The 23,728-nt window shown below is 33.6% G+C and overlaps 3 protein-coding genes and 1 long non-coding RNA gene across 12 annotated transcripts; 2 read left to right on the top strand and 2 right to left on the bottom strand.

Annotated features, from left to right (window-relative positions):
• Positions 1-143: 143 nt before the first annotated feature.
• LOC120090978 (S-adenosyl-L-methionine-dependent methyltransferases superfamily protein) lies at positions 144-5,920 on the top strand. Of its 2 annotated transcripts, none has more exons than XR_016532344.1 (8): positions 144-1,721; positions 1,863-2,012; positions 2,635-2,905; positions 3,003-3,095; positions 3,431-3,605; positions 4,110-4,300; positions 5,103-5,297; positions 5,404-5,920. XR_016532344.1 is itself a non-coding variant. In XM_039048719.2 (8 exons), the coding sequence occupies exons 1-8, from the start codon at positions 879-881 to the stop codon at positions 5,600-5,602; spliced, it is 2,172 nt and encodes a 723-aa protein (XP_038904647.1). In that variant the 5' UTR covers positions 144-878; the 3' UTR covers positions 5,603-5,920. The 2 variants fall into 2 exon arrangements, 1 of the variants encoding a protein (XP_038904647.1); XM_039048719.2 differs by having other exon boundaries at positions 4,110-4,355.
• A 3,387-nt stretch (positions 5,921-9,307) lies between these two features.
• On the top strand, positions 9,308-11,804 carry LOC120092043 (uncharacterized protein At1g01500-like). Of its 2 annotated transcripts, none has more exons than XM_039050234.2 (3): positions 9,308-9,543; positions 9,872-10,696; positions 11,379-11,804. In XM_039050234.2, the coding sequence occupies exons 2-3, from the start codon at positions 9,992-9,994 to the stop codon at positions 11,607-11,609; spliced, it is 936 nt and encodes a 311-aa protein (XP_038906162.1). In that variant the 5' UTR covers positions 9,308-9,543; positions 9,872-9,991; the 3' UTR covers positions 11,610-11,804. The 2 variants fall into 2 exon arrangements, with proteins under 2 accessions (XP_038906162.1, XP_090174182.1); XM_090318056.1 differs by lacking the exon at positions 9,308-9,543 and adding an exon at positions 9,703-9,770.
• A 67-nt stretch (positions 11,805-11,871) lies between these two features.
• On the bottom strand, positions 11,872-14,202 carry LOC120092044 (Sec14p-like phosphatidylinositol transfer family protein). 2 transcript variants are annotated; one of them, XM_039050235.2, is made up of 7 exons: positions 13,857-14,202; positions 13,613-13,721; positions 13,453-13,523; positions 13,074-13,250; positions 12,842-12,940; positions 12,502-12,747; positions 11,872-12,370 (listed from the first exon to the last, which is right to left on the bottom strand). In XM_039050235.2, exons 3-7 carry the CDS (start codon positions 13,516-13,518, stop codon positions 12,098-12,100), a joined length of 861 nt encoding a protein of 286 aa, XP_038906163.1. In that variant the 5' UTR covers positions 13,519-13,523; positions 13,613-13,721; positions 13,857-14,202; the 3' UTR covers positions 11,872-12,097. The 2 variants fall into 2 exon arrangements, with proteins under 2 accessions (XP_038906163.1, XP_038906164.1); XM_039050236.2 differs by having other exon boundaries at positions 13,839-14,082.
• Positions 14,203-15,923: 1,721 nt separating this feature from the next.
• On the bottom strand, positions 15,924-19,084 carry LOC120091271 (uncharacterized). 6 transcript variants are annotated; one of them, XR_016532414.1, is made up of 5 exons: positions 18,937-19,084; positions 18,288-18,526; positions 17,843-18,039; positions 17,526-17,619; positions 15,924-16,408 (listed from the first exon to the last, which is right to left on the bottom strand). It is a non-coding gene; the product is annotated as an uncharacterized LOC120091271 (long non-coding RNA). The 6 variants fall into 6 exon arrangements; XR_016532413.1 differs by having other exon boundaries at positions 15,924-16,329; XR_016532412.1 differs by having other exon boundaries at positions 17,526-17,597.
• Positions 19,085-23,728: the final 4,644 nt, after the last annotated feature.

Raw genomic sequence — 23,728 nt, 5'->3', positions numbered from 1 at the left:
CACTTGTATTTTTGCTTTGCTCTTTGTATATTCCTCTTGTACTTACAGCTTTTGCTCCTTTCGTTTTATTAATACAATGAATCGTTTCATTTTTAAAAAAAATATTAATAGATGAAGTATCCTTGCAAAAAAAGAAAAAAAAGTGATAAATTGCAACCCCAAATTTGGGTGTGGTGTGTAAATTGAAATTTTATTGAAGTATTCTTTATTTCTCTTAAGAAAAAAAGAAGAGAAAAAAAAAGAGAGAAAAAAATTATGAAAAACATCAACACAAATCGCCGCCGGCATATTCCGTCAATTCCCGGACGTTTCGCTCTCTTGCCTGGAGCAACTTCTTCCACAGTTCTCAAGCTAGCTTTCGTTTCCGGCTAAACTATTTGCCTCCATATTTTGAATTTTATTGTTCTATTCAACCAGGAGAGCCATGGTTTGAACAATTCACGTTTCTACTTACAAATTGTACTCGGCAACTTTTTTGTTATTCAAAATCCAGGATCTGATATTCTTGCTACTGCAAGTAAACCATCTGAATCTCATCATTTGGCGGACTTTTTCCCTTTGTGAATCTGGATGTTGATTCTGCTTCGTATTCGAGAATGAGACGAGTATCCATTCACTTTGATTTGGACGGTAGCATCGGATTTCTGAGCTGAGTACTCTAGTTTTTTTCTTTTTTAAAGTTTCAGTTGTAAGATTATCAGATCTTTGTATATTTTTTCGATTATTTTATGTTATGCTATCCAATTTAGTTCTGTTTTCTCAGTCTTGTTCTATTAGTTCGTATGCGTTATTTTCTCTGCATTTTGTGTTGGGATCGGAATTCAATCCGCGTAGTATTTTTGTAACTTTAAGATTTTCCTAGAACTGTCTGCGCACGAATGGCTATAGCTCGGCTAGCTCGCCAAGCAAAACGTTCGTATGGGTTTTGCGCGAAGTTGACGGCTGTGGTTATTTTAGGCCTTTGCTTTATAGTTGTTTGGTCTGTTTTTGCTTCTCCTTCCACGTCCGTGACTATTCGGAGGGAAAGTTTCGACAATATTGGCGAACCCGTTACAGGAAACACGAAAGCAAGCCATCCTGGAGCTCAAAATGATAATAGGAAGAAGATAGATGAGGGCAAATTGAGCAGGGATACGAAAGATAAAGTGAAATCCGATCCAGATGGAAGAGATACGAAAAAGGTTAACGGTTCAGATTCCAAGTCTCCCAGTAACCATAACCATGCATCTGATAAGAAGCATGGAGCAGCAAAAGAGAAAAATGAGAAACATAAAGAAAATAAACCAGTGGTTACAAGAAAAGAGAATCAAGGATCAGAGGAATCTGATGATGAAGATGCAGAAAAGGGAAATGAGGAGGAAGAACAGGAAGTGATAGATGGCCAAGAAGCAGAGCTAAAGGATGATGAAGCTGAAACAGAAGGTGATCTGGGTGAGTCAGATCAGGAACCTGAGGAGAGGATTGAGCCAAAAGATAAAGGGAAAAAAGTCAAGAGAAAAGGTCCATTGTTTGATCCAAATGCTCATTATAGTTGGAAACTATGCCGAGCAAGAAGTAAATACAATTACATCCCTTGTATTGACATTGAAGCTGGAGTGGTAAGACAGCAGGGCTATCGGCATAGGGAAAGGAGTTGCCCTAGAGCACCTCCAATGTGCCTTGTGCCTCTTCCTCCCAGTGGATACAGGCCCCCGGTGCATTGGCCGGAGAGCAATTCAAAGGTATCAAAGAATACATTTGTCAGGTTTTAAATTATCACTTTCGAGGATGAGTGATTTATTTACATTTGTTAGTTTATAAATGATCACTTTTGAGGATGTACGTGAATATCACGTCCTTTCTAAGAGCAATAAATTTTGCAGATACTTTACAAGAATGTGGCACATCCAAAACTTGCTGCTTTCATTAAGAAACATGATTGGTTGGTGGAAGCTGGAGAGTTCCTTACATTTCCTCAGAATCATTCTGAGCTCAATGGTGGAGTTATCCACTATCTTGAATCCATTGAAGAGGTTAGCTTTTGGCATCATGCTTAACAATTGGTCCTTTATCTTAATTTTCACGATCTATGGGTTTGGAAAATGTAATATGACTCCTTCCCGATTGAGTCCTGCTCTTTCATTTCTTATTGACACTCTTGACATCAAACAGCAATTTTCTTTTTAATTTTGATGTTCAAGTTTCTGGTTCAAGCATATTTGTCATGTTATACTGTTAACTGATTTGTAGGTGGATATCAAGTGAAAGGCATGCAATCTCTCCATAGCTTACCTGTCTTGTATGATAATGTGATGGAATGTACTTTTGTACTCTCCTTTGTTTTGTCAAATTAGACCGATTCTAAGTTTTCCAAATTAAGATGTCAGGAAAATATTGCAAATAAATCGTGTTGGTATTTGGGAATCATAAAGCAAAGCTTTCCATTTATTCCTTTTCTTTTTCAGATAATCTTGAAAACCTCACAATGTCGCATCAGTCTATTGATGATCTCACATTTATAACTCGAATGAGTATTTAATTCCTTCGTTGTCTTCTTTCACTTTAAAAGTAAATGTGTGCATTATATTTGGTTTCTCTACTTCTCTAGGGAATTATGTTTCTATTCATGGGTTGAAATTTGAATACATTTGGCAGATGGTACCTGATATTGAGTGGGGCAAGAATATTCACGTGATTCTTGAAATTGGATGCACATATGCAAGTTTAGGGGCTTTCCTTCTTGAAAAAGATGTTATAACATTGTCATTGGGCTTGAAGAATGACCTTGTGGACTTGGCTCAAGTCGCACTTGAGCGAGGGTTTCCAACAGTGGTTAGCCCTTTTGGGAGTAGGAGGCTTCCTTTTCCTAGTGGTGTTTTTGATGCCATTCATTGTGGGGGATGCAGTAGAAGTTGGCATTCCAATGGTTTGAGCACATTACCTTGTCTTTCTTGAAGTTTATTCACAAATGAGTAAAGGCCTTATCTAATAAATGGTCTTATTTTTGTTCTTTCTTTCTCTAGATGGGAAGCTTCTTCTAGAAATGAATAGGATTTTAAGGCCTGGCGGATACTTCATCTTGTCCAGTAAACATGACAGCATTGAAGAAGAAGAAGGTTTGACATGTTCTTCGAGTTTTTACTTTGTTTACATTAGAATTTATCGACACAAATCATTTCGCCTCATTCTCAAATCAGTTGATGAACTTCTATATAAGATTAGAAGATCTTCCTAATAATTCAAATGTCATTTTGTGTAGAAAATCATGAAGAGTTACAGACTAGGTGAGTGGCATACGGTAGATGTTGAAATTCTGAAATGTAAATTTGTGAAATGTTGCCTTAACGGAATATTGAGGCTTCTTGCTTGCAACTCTTCTTTTGTTGAGTATTAGATATTTAACGTTGTTCTTAGCCCTCATCTATTGCATGCTTGTAAATTCTCCTTTCAGCAATGAGTTCATTGACGGCTTCAATTTGTTGGAACATTCTGGCACATAAAACTGATGAAGTAAGCGAAGTGGGTGTTAAGATATATCAGAAACCTGAATCAAACGATATATTTGGGCCGAGGAGAAGGAAAAAACCACCTCTGTGCAAGGAAAACGAAAACCCTGATGCTGCCTGGTAATTCTTTTTCAGCGAACATGCTCCAGAAAAAAATAATATTCTCCTAGGTGCCATATATTATTGTCCAGCGAACATATTCTTTTTCAGCGAACGTGCTCCAGAAAAATTTAATATTCTCCTAGGTGCCATATATTATCGTCCAAAAGTTTGATTTTGGTCTTAAATAATTAAAGAGAACAAGATCAGAAGAGGAATAAATCAAGAGAAGGATCAGGCCATTACACAGAAACATTTGAAAGCGAAGCAGCCCACATCATAATTTCAAGGAGTTCATATACTTAGTGACCTTTGATTCTTTTTCCTAAATTGCCTGACTCTCATTTTGAAATTCGATTCCGCACATGATAATAGTCATGAGGAAAAAGGTTCTACAACTAGCGATCATGTTCAAAATTTAGTCTATACTTGCACGAAGTTGAAATTATTTACTCGTACTATCGTCATTTTCTGCTTTGATATGTATACTTTTCCTTTGTTGCCTGATATTTTCTGTTTAAACAGGTACGTGCCTATGACAACCTGCTTACACACCATTCCAACTTCTATTGAACAGCGCGGAGCAGAATGGCCTGAAGAATGGCCCAAGAGACTTGAGGCTTTCCCTGAGTGGTTGAGCAATGACAAAGAGAAGTTAATTGCAGATACTAATCACTGGAAAGCAATTGTTGAGAAGTCATATCTCAATGGAATAGGTATTGACTGGTCAAATGTGCGAAATGTGATGGACATGAAAGCCATCTATGGGGGGTATGATATCATCAAACTGCTGAATATAATAGACTTTACCTTTCAATACTATTCTGCATGATATAGAACTTATTAGTGAACTAGTAAAATCAAGATTTAGCAACGTGAATTTTATGCTTCGCCAAGGATTTAAAGTCTTCTTCCCATTATTTTCTTAGTTAAAAATCACTTATAGTCTCTAAACTTTCATAGAAGCAACAATTTACTCCTTGAACTTTGGTATGTAAAAATTTAGTTCTTGTACTTTCAATTTTATAACAATTTTGTCCCAAAACTTTGCTATGTAATAATTTAGTCCCTATTGTAGAAATTAGGGTTAAGATCTAATGAGATTTCTTACGTAAATAAACCGATATACTAAAATTAGGGTTAAGATCTAATGAGATTTCTTGCATAAATAATTCGATAGATTAATTAGAGACTCAATATTTTATAAAATACAAAGTCTACATTATAAAATAATAAGAATTGATATCTAATTTTGATAAATGTTTTTACGTTAGGTACTAAATTGTCACAAATTTGAAAATACAAAGACTATATTGTTACATATAAAAGTTCATGGACTAAATTGTTAAAAAATTGAAAGTACATAGTGTTACAAACCAAAGTTTAGGAACTAAATTGTTGCTTTCATGAAAGTTTAGGGACCAAAAGAATTTTTTAAACCTTCTTTCTTTTGTGCTAAATACAAAGAGAGTAAGACTAGAAAAGTATATGAACGTTAATTCTGGCATGAATTTCCAGGTTTGCTGCTGCTGTCTCACAGCAGGAGGTTTGGGTGATGAATGTGATCCCGGTCCATGCACCGGATACACTTCCGATAATTTTCGAACGTGGTCTGGTCGGCATCTACCATGACTGGTGCGAGTCTTTTGGTACTTATCCACGTTCATACGACCTTCTTCACGCCGATCATTTGTTCTCAAGGCTTAAGAACAGGTGAGAGGTTCAACATCTTTGTGTTTTGTTTCATGCCTTCTAGTAATGACTGTTGTACCATCAAATGATATAAAACTAACAACAAATCGCCAAATCGACATTGTAGATGCAAGGAGCCTGTGGCGATTGTGGTTGAGATGGATCGTATATTACGACCCGGAGGTTGGGCAATTATACGTGAAAAGCTGGCAATTATGAATCCATTGGAAGAGATACTGAAGAGTCTACAATGGGAGATTCGGATGAGTTATTCTCATGGAGATGAGGGAATCCTATGTGCACAGAAGACCTTGTGGCGGCCTTGAACAAATTTTCAATTGAAGCCTTTTTGTTCTAAACATGGCCTCAAAAATGAAACAAATTCTACGCTCATTTTTTACAATGGCGGAAGATGAAGGCAGGATCTTTGCAAGGAAAAGAGATATAATGCTCTTTCTGGTTCCTTTTCTTTTCTTCTATATGAATTTGTATCATTTGCTACTGACTGGGAAATGATTTTTTCCCCTTAAATTGTTGGGAATTTATAAAGAGGGTTGGAGAGGGGGAGATTTTTATTATTATGATTTTTTGTGTTAACTACATATACAAGCTTAATATTAGGTACATTTATATTGATATCCAAACTTCCTATTTTTTTCACAAATAGTCAAATAGACTAGAAATTTCTATAAAAGTCCAAGCCTATTTACCTTTAACCCCTCCAAATAAATCCGACTTAAAAAATTAAGAAAAAATAAAGATTTCCTAAAGGAAAAAACTTAGTTGTAGTCGAGTTGTACCCATGTGTCAGTTTTCTTTCTTGCTTTAAGTAATAAAAAATATATATTTTTAATTAAAAATAGGGGAGTATGGGACTTAGGCTCCATTGATAGTTGTGGTTTTAGAAAAATTAGCTGTAAAAAGAAGTAAAATAGTGTTTAGTAAATTTCAAATTAAACTTGAAAAAGTAAGTTAAAGTGAGAAAATAAATACAAAAACATCTCATTTTAGATATAATAATTAAAATAAACTTATAATCAACTTTTTTTTTTTTTTTTTTTTTTTGTAATTTAAAAATAAATATTGTTTAGTATGAATAATTTTGTTTGTTATAGATTAATTTTTAAGTATTAATGAAAATAGTTTTATTTTAAAAAAATGAATATGATATACTTTTTTAAAAAAGGATGCATTTAACTCATGGAAAATAAAAAGTATATTTGATTAAGTAAGAAATAGATAAATATATAAAATAAATCTTCTTTTTAAAGTATAAAATTGAAAACTAAATATTAATTAAAAACTCCACCTCATTTTAGGAGAATTTAAAAGCTATACACGATAGTGCTTTTAAAGTCAAAGTGAAATTGATGTATTTTTAAAAATGATTTTAATCAAACACAAAAAATTAATTATTATTATTTTTTTAAAATGACTTTTTGACACAACTAATACAATGCTAAACATAGCTTTCGGCAGCATCTAAATATTCCCGTCCCAAATCTCGGGGTCATACACATTTTCCATAAAAAGGTAATGTTTTACCATTAGAAAAACAAAGAAAATGGAAACTTTTGAAAATGCAAATTCTTTGAGGGATTGGAAATTCTGGGGACTACAAGATCTATATGCGAGTATGGAATTTGGAGGATACATTCTGTTTGGAGAGGAGTTTTGTTTAATCATCCTTTGGAAAATATAGTCTTTACCAAATCAAATTCTTCACAAAGATGGTGTTTCTATATTTGGTTATTGCTCTCCATCTGTTAACCATATTCCATTATACATAAATAACATGTTCACTATATTATGACTCATCTATAGTATTAAATTTTCATTGATATATTGATATTTTCATCAATATTTCTACATTTTTGCGGGTTTGATATCGACATGAGGGGTGAATCAATATTTCTACTGCGAATTGTAGAAAAATCCATAAAACATAAAAGAAACAACAAATGTTACTAATGTAAATATAATATAAATAATAAACATGTTAACTTGTTTAAAATTCATAAACTATTTCTTTACTAATTTAAATTTATGTTTTGAATTTTTTGTTTTCATATTTTTTTTCAAAAATATCCATCGAAATGAACATTTTATCGATATTTCCATCGAAATTTACCTAAAATTAAGACCTCGATATTTCCATCAAAATCAACATTTTAAATCTTAGTCTGATCTATATATTCTGTAATATTTTTATATGTTACACGGTATATTTCTATATGTTTATTCCCTAACTATCTTTAGTTTTTGTAGCACCCCAAGTGATAAAATTAACTACTTCAATCAGAACCCCATTTATTCTAGGTGATTGTCCATATGAAGGCTTTAAAGAAGAAAATTAATTATGCTAAATGAAAGGAATAAGTCTCACTAAAAAAGGTATGAACCATGTCATATGTGTTTGCATAACCTGACCTCGATAATGGGGTTACTTACTGAGTATTCTAAATACTCAATCTTTCCAACTAAAGGCAAGAATGTATCAGGCACTTGACGAAGAGATCTGTTGAAGGTGCCATACAGGACTGGAGAGTTGCTTCCGCTCAGTGTCATGTTTTAAAGACGTTTGGAGTGTTTAAAGAGAACATTTGAGTTCATAATTTTGAATTTAAAAACGTTTTAGGAATCCCGAACTAAAATTTATTTGAGAAATCTTTGAATAATTTAAGTGAAATTTTATTTATTCAGTGAATTTTCTATTTTGAGTTTACATTGTCAATTAGTTTTGGTTTTAAATGTTCAAGCATAGTAGTAATGATCCTAGTTAGAGATCTCAAAAAGTCGGATCGTTACAATTATATGTTTAATATACGTTGTGTATATCCATAAAAATTATACTTGTGTCTGTAATCAATATAATAGGTTATGGAGTGTGTAGTATATACATTGGATTCATATGTATATGATCATTGACCTCTCTTTTATTTATATATCCCATAATATGTTTCATATCAACCAAATGATTTCTGAGATGTGGTTTAGAATCTCATCAACTTGCCGGAGAACGAGAGGTGTCCTCAAATCCACCATCAATTCTCGAGCTATTCGACTCGTTAGAACAATTAAACCTCACAAAAAAAATCCAATGTTGGCCATGTCGCAAAGCTGATGCCTATGAGTTTATTCAAATTTAATCCATATACCTTAAATGTCCAATTTTTACTAATAAATTTTAAATTTAGTTCCTATTACTTAATTATTGTTGATGTTTTAAAAACTTTTTACTATCGATTAGGATTATTCACATATCATAGGTCTGAAAATAAACAAACTCCAAGATATAACAGCAAATAATATTTATAAAAAAAAAAATGAATGAATAACTAGCACAGTATATTCTTACAATTAGGATCGTATAATAACCCATTTTACTAATTGTTTAAAAATTAAAGCCATAAGGAATGGACTAAAATAGACGTCATAAAAATGTTTGGTTGCATAAAGCTGCGAGTGGGTTTGTGTGTGCGTCCTTTTCAGGGGCACCGCCGTCGTGAATGCAAACTCCTAGCGACTGTCAATCAGATAACCTCATTTTTGCATCATCTCTCTCGCTCACAACTCAATCACAAAACACCCATGCCTTTTCTCTTTATAAATCAATCCTTTCCTAACCACATTTATAAGTGTATTTTCGGTTCATGAACTTCTTCTACAAAATAGGTTTATGAAGTATTTTCTTTTATTATTATTTTCATTAATTATATAATATAGCCCTTTAAATTAGATAATTTTAGAGATAAGAGGATAATTTTTTTGAATTATTTTTCCAATTTTAAATGTCATATATTATTTAAAATAATAAAAAACTATTTCATAGATGTTTTAAACACATCCTTGAAAATTCAAGGACCGAAGAGTTTCATTTTAAAAATTTTGAGACCAAATACACGAAAATTGTTTATGGGCTAAATAAAAGGGTATTAATCCCTAAAATATACGTGTCATATAGACCTACAATATTTCCAATCTGCCCATTACCAATACCTTTTTAACTTTTCCAACAAAGACAAATCTCTGTCCTTATTATTTGGGATTCAAAAGATCGTAATAAGAGCCTATCTGTGAATGAATGGCCATTTTTTCCTTGGAAGAAAACGGACCTCCTCCTCCTTGAAGTTCTTTATGTTTGTGCATTATGAGCCACGAGCCATTTTAACAAAAAACCACTTCGTGTAAAGGATCGGACTGTTGAGGGTGTGATAGCAATGGACATTCGAGTTCAGATTGAGCTTCTGGACGCCAAGTTTTCCAGGTAAGTTTGATTTTCAATTTCTAAAATTCTCTTTTGTACCTAGCAATGCCCCTCTCACGGGTACCTTAATGTCTGTGGGGCGGGTTATTAATCATTAAGGCACCCGTGGAATGGTCATCTGTACAAAAATCTCAGATTTATGGTCTGTCCAGAGCATGGCAGTAGATTTCTACGGCTTGTTTCATTCCCTTATTGCTTGGCCTTTTCATCTCCCTCCAATCCAACAAGTGTGTGTGAGAGAGATTTTTCCCTGCTGCCCTCTGTTTTGGCATTATGAGGATGATTTTGAATGTAATCATCTCTAACTTTCTTTAATTACTTTCAACAGATTTCACTGGTTTTCCAGTTGCAACCAGGAGAACTTTTCAGATAATGCATTCATGATCACTTCAAACTAAATCAGTTCTTGAGAGGTACCTGTGACAATCAAGCTCCTCTCCTATGAATCATGGAACATTCTTATTTAACTCGAGCAAATGGAGAAGAAACTGATCATGATTTCCAAATCTGTGGATACTCTTCTTATTCATTATCTAACATTCAAATGTCATCACTCTCGTTTGATTTAAGAGTCTTCTATGTTAGACTCAGTAATTTCCAAGTCGATGATTTGACCCCCGAGTTTCTCACTTTGAACCAATTCCCTCTAATACCAAACACCCATTTGGGTGTTAATGGCGTTAGAAGCAGCAATTACTCTGAAGGTTTTTCTTCACTTCTCAGGAGAGATAGAATCAACAAGAACTCTGAAGAAGCAACATTTGTGAGCATTGATACCATTAGGTTAAACGGGGGTTTGAAGTTTGAGGTTTTCAAGGGAGATTATCAAATTCTATCTGGGGAATTGTCTCATAAGGGGTGCACTGGAGAATCAAAGAGCAATTCTAAGAAAAGATGGAGCATGAACTGCGAATCTCAGGTGGTTGCCGATGATGTGTTCTTGAAAGGAAAGCTCGTTCCAGGGCAGACATTGATTAGTCCAACAATTGAAGTATACGTTGCTGGTAGCTTTTCTGGAAACCCCGTCGTCTTAACAAAAACTCTGCAGCTCAACTTTTGGAAGAAGCACAGTCATAAACGGATGTTAGATTCAATACCAGAGTATGATACTACTGAATGCCATGAAGATTCATATCCTGTATATGATTCACAAGTAAGCTTCTTGATAGCTTCTGATTCTACACTGAATCTTTCTTCTTTCTACTCTTAATTTGCCAAGAAAGTTCTGTAATTCATTGTAGCCTCAAAATATGTTCATCCGCATGTGTTTCCTGCACTGCAACCTACTTTTTGAGATCTAAAAAGTTACTGTTTTGTTGCTTGGACGGATCTGAGAACTTGGAATCTTATCCAAGACACATGAATCGATGAAAGAAGTATGGGTACAGCAAGGTGCTAAATGGTGGGATGGTTGGTACTCTCGTTCCATCATCATTACCTTGTCCTTTAGTTCTGCAACCCATCTTTTTAAGATTCCTATAATGATCTATCAGAACCAGGCCATCTGACAAACTTGGCCTCCCCCTCTCCTAAGACATGTTGGGATGGTGTAAATTGGGGTCCCCCACTCTCCCTGGAGTTTCCTGATAACGCCTCTCTTTTGACTTGTGCATTCGTCTAGCATCCTATCTGCTCGATACTTTAGTGTCATTTCTCAAATGTAGCGTAATTGAACATGATCAATCTTACTATACAGATCAAATCACTGTCAAACTAAAACTAACAAGGAGACTAGGTTGTTCTTTGCCATTGTCTCCACAATGCTTTGATCTCTCTTTCTGCCTAGGCTGCTTAAGCCAGCTCTTTATAACACCATCTACTCTATCTTTATGCAGGTTTCAAAGTACAGAAATTACAGAGAAGAACATGAAGATGACTACGGCAACATGTACTGGAGAACAGACTACATGGAAAGAGAAGATGGTGAACTATCCTGGTTCAACTCAGGTGTGAGAGTTGGAGTAGGAATTGGACTCGGTATCTGCTTGGGGATTGGTGTGGGAGTTGGTTTGCTTGTGCGTACTTACCAGGCAACTAGTCGAACCCTAAAAAGGCAGCTAATGTGACTTGATTTCTCCTACTAATATTTCATTGGATTCACTTGTCTTGACCTTGAGATTCAGAAAGTAGGCAAGAATGGTTTGTGTAAAAAATATGCATCTCTAACAGCAGTGAGACCTTGTGAGGATAACATTGTGTCCTAGCATGTTTATTTCAAACCATTTGTATAGAAGCTCAGCTAATATCATTTCTTTATCAAATGACTGCATCACTCTTAGCTTCTTGTGAATAATCTGTTTTTGGGATGTAATATAGAAAGGAAGACTATTTTTGGGATAGTTGGATCTCTATCAGTCGATCAAATCGGTCAATCTTTTACAGGATAATTCAAAGTGTTCTAACCAAATCTACAATTACCAATAAGAACAGAATTCTCTCCATCATGTTTAATTAGGCAAGATTAGTGAATTACAGGTTTACAACACGTTTTAAGGGGCTAGGCCGCAACTACAAATGGCAATCCCTGTAACTGATATGTTACCGTGAAGTACACTCACTCTGGAGCCACCACTGCACTGGAGTAGCCATTGACAATATGGTGTTGCTTTTCACCATGTTCCCAGAAGGCAGCACATTTAATATCATCTTGAATCATTATTCTAGAGTACTCCTCATGGACATATTCCAGTTGGGCTTTTCCTCCAAATTCTGATGGAAGATTCTCCTCGTCAAAATATGACTTCATGAGTTCCACACTCTCTTGCTTCTTAGGATAAATAAATCTCACTTTCTGAAATGTTTTGGGATCCAAAAGGTACTTGACTACCTACAAGTAATAGACAAAATTACAAGTCGGTTTAATGCTCATTGATCAGAATTTGCTAGAAGAATGATCTGCTTATTTTATTGGTAGCTATACCATATGGATGGAAGAGATATTGCAAGCATATACCATACCTTCCAGAACGCTTCGAATATCCTTGGGGGATTATATAGAAACGCTAGGGCTAGTCTCTCGGGATAGTGGTTCTGCAAGATGTTGACGGTCTCCCGTGCAGACTTGATTGGCACACTGGTGCTAAGAGACCAACCATTAAAATCAATCAGCCATGACATCTGTTCCTGACCTTCAGGAAGGTTGAGAAGAGCATTCTCCATAAGATACACCAAATGCCGGATCTGATTCTCTAATGATGTTGTGTTCTGTAAAAAAGAAAGAAAAAGTATTGCGCTGTTAACTCCAATTATTGCTGCAATTGCAAAGAACTAGGATGCAAAATTTACACTAATAAAATACCTGCTTTCCTGGCTTCATTATAAGAACAGTTCTTCCTTCTCGGTCATGAAAACTTGCTCGATAAAGTTTTCCAGTCTCACTTTCAAATGCTATTTCAGGCTAAAATGAAGACAACCTAAACAATTAGTTTTAAAGCCAACATAAAAGTCCATCACTACTACTTCTCAACTCTTCACGATTTCACCTATAGCTTCCATGAACATCAAGCTTTATGAAACTACTACATGCTTACCCAACGGATTTCCTCAGGCTTATACATAGATCTCCATTTAAATGTCTCTTCCAGCATTTTCCTTGCTTTGTCTACATTCCAATTCCTGGCCGCTAGATATCTTTTCAAGCACGCATCACTGCAATATATTGCATTGCGTCCAACTAAGGATCCTAACTTAGCCTTTAGCTCATTGACCTGCAAAAGCGTAAAAGCTTATTATCCATGACTCTCAATCATCTTAAAACCTAGTATTAAACACATAATCCCTAAAAATCTTAAGATGGTTTAGATCCAATCAGGCTCATGAAAGTTCAAAGTTTATAAGTAATGGATCCGGGAACTAAGAGAAACCTACATACATAATTTTCTTTGATCATCAACTCAATCAGATTCATACCTTCGATGTGATCTGTTCTGGATTGTTCTCTTCCTCGTGATGAGAAGTAGACCACCGACCAAACATTATATCTGTGCAATCACGAACTTGTTACATCCTAACTAACATAAATTCTCTGCTTCCTATCTAAAAAAGAATAGCCTTAAAGCTTGATACGAACTTGCTAAAAGATGGAGCCGGAGTCTTCACTAGCAAAAACGTCGGTAATTTGCCGACGGAAGACTTCCAAAGCAGCAGAGAGGAATTACCACCAAATACTTAGGGTTTAACTGAAAAGCAAGCGGATTTTCAACATCAAAAGTCAATGCAACAATCAAACAGTGACGAATCTCATATTTCCGATGAATTAGAGAACATTGCACTAGAAGATCGAAATAACAAATAACCTCAAGCAAGATTCTTACACAAGTCAACTGTGTAGAATTGGAATCTAGCTCGTATTCCTCCTCCTCCTCGCTTCTTCCTCAAGCCAGATTGTTACAGAGTTAATCGAACAATTCGACGAGAGTCATGGAGCCCCAAATTCAAAGTAGTTTTAAGCTTTTTAGGTCAGTGTCAGTGGTCGTCACCGCTATTTCTCTGTTTCTTTTGCCATACAATGTGGAACAAGTGCTGGATATTCTTGTTGCTATCGCCACCGCCGGTGCACGCTCTGAAAGGAAAAAGTGGAATTAACCAACGGTCAATTATACGCCACGTGTCAAACTCTTGAACTAAAGTTCATAAGAGAACGTGGATATGTTGTTTTGTACTTGTCCTTGTCCGCTCCTAGTCCTATGACATAGCATCAAATTAAATAAAATATATTCATTTTCTCAATTATTACAACTTTTTAAATTATATATTTTAATTTTACAATTATTATAGCTTTAAAGTGATAAATATTAATTCTACAACTATTATAGCCTCTGTCAATGGTCATTAATGCCTTGATCTTAACGTTTGTTGACTTACTTCCTTTTAACAATAAAGCTATAATAAATAAACTATTACTTTTTAGAGTTTTATATATATTAATTTTACAATTAAAATTGTTAAAGCATTTTCTCAAGTGTTAATAATGTCTTCATCATTGAAGATGTTAATGTTTCGTAGACTTGGATTTATTTGTTCTAAATGTAAAAGATAAGGTAAAAATACCTTTTTTGTCACTAAATTTTGAGTATAGTTTCTATTTAGTTCTAGGTTTCAAAATGTTACATATTTAACTTAATTTTGATTTTAATATAGTTTCAAGGGTGTTCGTGAGTTGAGTTTAAGAACCTTTTAGACAAAATCCAATTGTTCAGATTATAAATTTCTTCAACCAAATGACCCCTTATTAAAAAATGAACCCAACCCAATCCAACATGAAATATTTGAGTTGAGTTGGTTTAGGTTCCTCAGATCATTTATTTAAATTTTTATTCTAAAAACAAGTAAAATATTAGTATATAAAAATTTGATTTAATTGTCTTCATATATTGAATTAAAATTAAAAATTCATTTTGAATTTATATAATGAAGAATTTTCTTTCCATTGTGCTAAAAATATTTTTTAGGAGTTGTTGGAGAATAAATTATTCAAAATATACCAAAATTAAATGAAACTAAAATAAATATATGTATAATCATAAGTACATAAAAATATACATTTTAAAGTTAATGATAAGTTTGGATTGGTTCGGATTGATTTGAATTATTTAGTTGATCGATTTTTTCGGGTCATCGAGTTTTTTAACACCCCTAATAGTCTCTAAGTTTCAAAATTTTACAATTTTACTTTTCACATTTGAATTTTACTTCAATTTAGTTCCTATGTTTCAAGATTTATACTTTTGAACTCGATTATTCACTATTTTTATCATTTGTAAAACTAAATTTAAAATTTCACTTCATAATTTTTTTAATTAATTAATTGAAATTGATATCAATGATTGGAAGTGAGTATTTAATTGAAAAATTAAAATTAAAAATATAAAATCTTGAAACCTAAGAACCAAATCGAAATGAAACCAAAATCTGAAAGGTAAAATTATAACATTTTGTAACTTAAGAACTAAATTGAAATAAAACTCAAAACTAAGAAACAAAATATATAACATTTGAAATCATAAGGACCAAATAGAAACTACACCCAAAACTTAGGGACCAAAAAGGTATTTTACCAAAAAAAAAAATACATTTAAGAGATTTAAAAATGCATTTACTATAAACAATTCAATTCATTAACAATGAAAACACGAGACTTTGTTCGTAGCAAACTTTTTCTAGAAAAGATAATTTTTCTAAATAATTCAAGGGGACTGCACCCAAATATATTATTCTCCCTTGTTAGTAAAAAATGTTCCAGGACTTCGCAACCAAATGAATCAATCCAAAACTTTAATGCTTCAACTTCCATTCCAACCTCCATGAACATTCATGAAAAAAGAAACATGGAAAAGGAAAATGTATGCACAAATATACTAACACCACCTAACTGGCAGAGCTGGGCCAAGAGAGAATTATTTTTATTGTCAACTACCAAAATACGTATTTACAGAAGGGAGCCCCTATCTTATAAAATAGGTCAGGGCTGTGGGGAAATAGGAATTAGTTACATTTCTTGCCTACTAGAGATAATTAAACCACCCTAAGAAAACTAGACTACCTATCCAAAATAAAAATTAAGCTAATTACAATTAATTTCATACCAAACTTCATCACAAGTAAAACAAATACCGATCTCATCCTCGCTTTTGCAACGTCATCTCTCTCCTGACCACAAGAACCCGACCATGGTGAATGGTTGAAGCAAGACGACGTTGGGCACTGCTGGTTGTTCAGCTTCAAAGATCCAAGAATGCGACTAAGCTGTCTTACTTGAGAATTCTAAGAGCAAAACTGGTTTGGAGCCTGGAGTTTATACAGCAAATCAAAGAATATCCAAAACCAAAGAGCCATTTGAATCATCTTTCTAAGTTGACTCAACATGCTGGCAGAAGAAAGAAGCATTATTCTGTTAACAAAATGTGGTCCGAATGACCAACATACTTGGGCGGGCATAAACTTTGATGACATGTTTGGGAGTAATTCTTAATAATTAAAATTACTTTTGTCATTTTCAAAATCATTCATCAATCGTTTAAAATTTATTCTAAAAGTATGAAAAATGTGTTTAAAAATGTAAAATTAAATATTAAATTAAATTGATTATGAGGGATTAAAGTTGTATTTACATTAAATATGCAAATATTGATTTCGACCATTTCAAAATTACTCCCAAACATATACTGAAAATAACATCATGCCATGGTTTGAAATGCAAACATACATTGCCACCATTATGCATCATGAAACATAGATCAAAGTATGATCAAATACCAATCAAGGATATACTTTGTACAACAATATGAATTTGTAATTCAACATTAAAAGATAAAAGATATGATCACATTGCATAATACTTTCTGCAACAATAAAGAATTTTATGAATTTGTAATTCAATATTAAAACACAAAGATATGATCACAATGCATAAACTTGTGCAACAGTAGAGAATTTTATTTCAAAACTTAATAAATGCTGATACTAATACTTCGTACAGCAATATGAATTTGTAATTCAACATTAAAAGAGAAGAAACGATCACAATGCATATACTTTGTGCAACAGTAAAGAATTTTATTTCAAAACTGAATAAAGGTTGACAGTAACACTTAGTACAACAATATGAATATGTAATTCAATACAAAAAGATAAGATACGATCACAATGCATGTACTCTGTACAACAATAAGAAATTCACATTCCAGTAACGAAAGTTGCAGTATATTTTCCAATACACCGGCTAGGAATCGAGCATGAAATTAGCTAAATATGCACTTGGCAGGCAATGCAGGCAATGCTATGGTTATGTTTGATAGCGAAGAAACGCAGTCGTGCAGGCTATACTGAAATCTGGAGTTGGGTCCAAGAATCATAGACCACATACAACGAGTTTAAATATGTTGAGTATATGATTCAAAATTTGCGATATTGACAGTTCGAGTTGGGGTCTATGCAGTAGACCATAACGACTTTAGAAAATGGATATAATTCGAAATTTGTACCTTGAGGTTGATATCTTTGGGTTTTGCTGCACGCACATACCACTCTTTGTTGCTCTTGATTTGTATGTCGTTCTAATAGTGAACCAAGCAAATACTGAGCAAAAATATAGAAAGAACTGAAATAAAAGGGAGAGACAGGGAGAGAGAGAGAGAGAGAGCAGTGGGGAGGAGAGCCGGGTAAAACAACACCGTACCATCTCCTCCCCCAAACACACAAAACAATACTTTTATTGAGGTTTTGACCTGCCAAGCAAGCGCACCTGTCATGGCAAAGGTCGACACGACATGACAACAAAGCATAAAAAAATTATATATACCTTCTCAGGTCTTCACAAGGGCCTAGCATTATCATGCTCTTCAATAAATATATTTATCACTGACACTAAAGAATCACATCCTCCTATAACCCAGATATGTAAACAGAGTCTAATCCGCTTCCATATGAAAGCAATGGTAAGGAATGCAAAATCTGAAACGTTGGGTTCGAGAAATTCCCGCACACTTCACAACAATCCTGTAAAATAACATGAAAACTTGGATAATCCGGGGAGCCCAAATTTAAAGAGTGGTTGAAAAGAGTGTGGATTACATAAAAACAAGGCTAAACTAAACACATATTTTCTTCGAATTAGTCTTGTTGATTCTTGGTCTAATTTCACCTCTGAATCTATAAGTTCATAAATGAGTAAAATGTTAAAATAAGAATATTTGAAGAAATCTCATAAACTGCGGAGGGGAGGGGGGAGGGGCTAGTAATCATACCTGGATAGAGCTGGAAGCCCGAATCCAAACATCTCCAATCATATAACAAGATTGCAGATGAAATTCATGGAAGGCAATGAGTTACGTTCATTGAGAGGCTTCTTCCAGATAAAATCGATAACGTCATGTCAATAATGAAGCAGAAGGATCGAGAACTTCTCCGGCCGGTTTTCCTTCTCTTTCTTCTTCTTTCTCTTGTAACAAAGCCGACAGCGAAAAACTCCATCTCCTGCCATTAACTTCTTGAGTGATCAAGAATCGAAGATGTTTGTTCATAAGTTATCAAAATTCATCATCATTTGGAAGATTAAGAAAGTATCAAATAGAGATCAGCAAGAAAGAACAACGATCATCGGCCATTAAACAGAATCGGGAGCGATTTGGACAATTTCAGAGATAATCAATTAATATATAGCAACAATGGAACAACAAATCACTTGAGCGCATGGATGTCCCGTCACGTCATGAATTTTCATGGCGTCCTGTTAATGATATCAATACTTCAACAAGGACCGCTTCTTAAATAAAGATCAAAACTCATCCATTTTTCATCTCAAGTTGATAACGATTTACATACATAACCGAACCAAAGAAGTTACTCAACAAAAGAAACAACAAGCTGTGGAGGAAAAATCAGAAACGGCAATACCTGGAGCAAAAGAACGGAATCGTATAAACCCTAAGGCCTAAAGCAAAGCTTGATTTACAGATGAATCGATGATGGCCTCCCGTTGAATTCGCGTCGGTGTTTGCCGAAAGAAAGGAAACCTCGCCAGAGCTTGCCGAACACAATCCCTAGAGATTTTAAATAGGAAATCTTATTATATATCCTTCTACGATTAGGATTTCGCCCGTAGATAATCCAACGGTGAGATTGGGAGTTAATGGAAAAGGTCGTTTTCAATCAACCGCTAATATCTTATCCCAGCACGTGGAAGTTGGTTTCCCAACCGATCAAGGCATCTTGATCCTCCTAATTTTAGGAATCGTCCGTATTTAAATTAGGCTAAATAATAAAAAATGCCGTTTTAACTTTTTATATTATATAAAAATACCTATTAACTTTCAAAATTTTAAAAATACTTAAATTTTGGAAGAGTTCAAATATATCTTCACCGTTAATTTTAGATGGAAACTTTTGTTTAAAAAATATTCTAAATTTTCAAAAGTTTCAAAAATACATTTAAACTTAAAAAAGTTAAAAAATATACTTAATATATATAGAAACCACTAATATCTTGTTACAAAAATAGCTCTAAAATAAAAAAAAATGTTAAAAAATATTCCTAAGGCTGGATGGTGATCAATTTGTAGTTTTCTTGAGTTTCGAAAAGAATAAATTTTAAAACAATTATATAGATAAACTCTTTTTTTTCCCCTTCATATAGGTACTTTCATTTTTTTCATATATTTTTTTTCAATTTTTACACTACTTTTTATCGGTAACCAAAATAAAAACATCAATATTATAAAATTCTAAAATCAAAATCTCCTCTCCAAAAATACCAAAACGACAAATAGTCAAATAAAAAAATATATTTAACTATTAACACACTTAATTACAAACGTGTAATTTTATCAAAACGTTTAAGTCTTAAAATTGTACTTTCATTTATTCTCTTTCTTCTTATTCTAGTCCATACATTATTATTAAAATAAGACACTTTGAACTTTCGAGTACTTCTCGTGTTTATAAAAAAATGTCAAGTAACATGTAAATTTGATGAAAAACGTCAAGAATAATAAAAAAAAGTGAAGGTTAGCAAAAGTTTTTGGAATTTTTTCATTCCATTTTCACTTAATGCTTTATAAATGTCAAGTAATTTGTGATTTATTTTTTTAGAGTTTCATATATTAAAGAGATGAAAAATTAATGGAGGCACCTCCAAACCCCTAAACCACACCAAAACCTACGTCCCGCTAGTTGGAAAACACCGCGCCTCCGCAAATGCCAGCAGTGACGTCATCTTCTTCCGATCCATGGAGATTTTTAGAAGCCTCTTCTCTGTGAAACACTGAATTTCCAATTTTTCATACTTCCATAAAATTTTCTCCGATAAACTCTCTCTCGTGCTCTTTCTAATTTCGGTCTCAGCGTTTTATGTGTGTGCAGACGAGGAGAAGAAGAAGAAGAAGAAATACCTATGACGGGGGATATTTGGTAAGTTATTACTTACATCATTTAAGTACTTTCAAGATGAATCCCTTAAAATTCTCCGGCGACCAAAACGTCGACGACAGAGGAAATTCATCTGCTACTTCAGTTATGATGAATGATGTTTCTGGAACTGGGAGTGCAAGCTGCTTCTGTGTAAATTCTTCAGTTTTTTCTGGAAGCTCTCGTGAAGCTGGTTTTTTAGGATTGACGGACCTGCAAAATCTTGGGAACACCTATTTCATGAATGGTGCTCTGCAGTGCTTAGTGCACACTTCAAAACTTGTTGACTTCTTTCTCGGTGACTATGGCAGAGAAATAAATCACGACAACATATTGGGCATGAACGTATGCTTTCTATGATTTCATGGACCCATTTTATCTCAGTCAATCCCTTCTTTTTAACAATTTTATTCAATTGTCAATTCTGCATCCTAAGCATGCTAAAAGCAGATTAGATACTGCTAGCAAGAGTTACGAGTATAACCAACTAACTAAATTTGTAGTTTAGGGTAACTCGTTCATTACCGACATCAATAATCAAAATTATATCTGCCAACTTTGAGTTTCTAACCATCATTTTGTTAGTTAGAAAGAAATGTTTATGTAGAAGCCAACGATGGAGATGGACGATCTGATAATGAAGTAGCAGATGAATATTGGCAAAACCATTTGGCCCGTAATGACTCCATCACTGTTGATGTTGAAGGAACTCAATTCCAAGAGATCAATGAGCGGAAGTAGATCGTCCAAATTCCATTTAGATTGAAAACAAACATTTACAACAAACATATAGATTATGCATCTGAATAAAAATTACGACATGCTTTTAAACTAGAAAAAGAGTTCATTATATCTTTGAAGAACACTTTTTCACGTAAATCCCTCGAACTTTCACGAACTCTTCGAACAGTCACAAACCCTTCAAACAGCAACTAAACTCGAACCTAAACGTGAAGACACTACCACTTAGTATCCTCGATGATTGAAGAAGAACACACTATCGTATAGCTATCGTATAGGCTATGTGGAAATCGTGAAGATTCACTCCCAAAACGTGTAACTCTGTTATGAAAAATTAAAATCATATTTTATTTATTCCATTTGCCATAAAAAACTAACTAATCTCCCACTAAGGTGGTTAGAGAGAAAAATGATTAATTATCCAAATAATTAATAATATAAATAAGTATGATAACTAATTTATCATATTATATTTATAACCCATAGTTTTAATATTGCATCATATACAATATAAATTATAGTTCTTTTCTCTATTTTATGGCAGTCAATATAAATCATATTTATATTAAATTTAACAACTATGAATCTTATTTATAGAAAATATATTTGAATCACATTCAAATATTTATTCATCTAATTAAACTATAATGTATCAAATACATTATGTCAATTATAACATATATAATTGAATCAATTTAATTATATCCCTCTAATTAATTTGAACAATTCAAATTAACCAAAAAATCGATTCTCAACTAAATACTACCAAGGGACCTTATGGACCTGTAGTTTGAAGCTCCAACGATACGTGAATAATTAATTAAACTCTTTAATTACATTATCCACCATCCGTTAACTGTTGAGCACTTCACTAAAGACAGACAACTGCATTCTTTGCACTATAAATATATTTCTGTGTCCATTGGATATAACCAATCAATAGTACGATCACCCTTCACAAATTGCTCGTAAGTACAACTGAGCCAAATTACCGTTTTTCCCCAATGATCGTCCGTCCGTGGTGCTGTCTGTTCATGGTTGTCCGTCCGCGGTGCCGTTCGTTCGTGGTCGTTCGTCTGTGGTACCGTCCGTCCATGGTGACTCAGATTTTGGTGAGCTTTCGAGGTGATGTCAACCACCAACTTTTTTTCTTTTTCAAATTAAATTAAAAAGTTAGTCATAAGTTTTGAACATTATAATTATATTTATTTTACCACAAAATTTTAAATTATTTAAAGTATGATCCTTGAACTTTATTGATGAAATATGCCCATATTTTTTTAAATGCATACAACAAGAACAGAAGAATTCAAACACACGTATCCAAGAAGTATCTTATTGTCTTCTCACATGTTTGGCCCTTATATTGAAAACAATGTATAAAGAAAAGTGTCATTCAACCATAAATTAACACATCATTCGAAATTTGAAAGCATTTGATTCCATTTGAAATCATCGGTCTCTACTTTATTATAATACAAAAGTGGTTGTAGTTTCTCTTTACACCATTTAATTTTTAAGATTTTGAATTTAGTAAACCATCTATTCATTACAACATTAGCACACATTTGAAGTTTTTGAGAGTTCAAGTTCTTAAGTTCTCTATAAATATCAATTCCATACAATTTTTATAAGTTGTATGAGTTATCTAATTTGAATTATTGTAATATTTTTTTGTAGTTCCAAGATTAGCTTATTATAAGTATAGATAAATCATGGATGACAAATAGTAGATCATCTAAAGAGTTTGAGTTGGGTGTGGAAAACTTCATCAAATTTGGATTTTCCAATACAAATAATATTACTATACGTTGTCTTTGTTTGAAATGTGGAAATTGTCAAAGACATAATAACAATGATACTAGAGATCATTTATATTTTAATCGGATCGATGAAAGTTATAAGATTTGGTATTGGTATGGTGAGGAACTTCCTAGTTTATCCTTGCATGGAAAATCCCCTGAGTGTAGGTATGAAGAAAATGATGTAGGAAATATAAAAGAAATGGATGAAATTACTCATGAGCAATATTCAAAAGATCCCAATGGATTCGAAAAGTTGCTTAATGATGCTGAGAAGCCATTGTATGAAGGATGCAAAAAGTTCACCAAGTTGTCTACATTAGTGAAGTTTTATAACTTAAAAGTTAGACATGGATGAAGTGACATTAGTTTCTTAGAACTACTAAAAGCATTAAAAGACATCTTACCTTCTACTAATGACCTCCCTACATCAATGTATGAAGCAAAGAAAACATTAGGTGCACTAGGAATGGAACATGAAAAGATTCATGCATGCTCTAATGAGCTCATATCGAAAGGAATATGCCAATGCAATTATGTGTCCTGAATGCGGTGAGTCAAGGTGGAAATATGGTAAAAATACAAATAAGAAGAAGAAAATCCCTACCAAAATAATGTAGTATTTTCCTCCTATACCACGTTTTCAACAGATGTTTAGAAGTGTTGAATGTGCTAAAAACCTGACTTGGCATGCTAATGAGAGAGAAATGGATGATAAATTATGCCGCCCTACGGACTCC

This window comes from Benincasa hispida, chromosome 9, assembly GCF_027475165.1.
Source record: "Benincasa hispida cultivar pf3 chromosome 9, pf3_genome.v1.1, whole genome shotgun sequence".
Taxonomy (NCBI): Eukaryota; Viridiplantae; Streptophyta; class Magnoliopsida; order Cucurbitales; family Cucurbitaceae; genus Benincasa; species Benincasa hispida.
The sequence above is the reverse complement of the archived record's forward strand: the minus strand, read 5'-3'. Positions and strand labels throughout refer to the sequence as shown.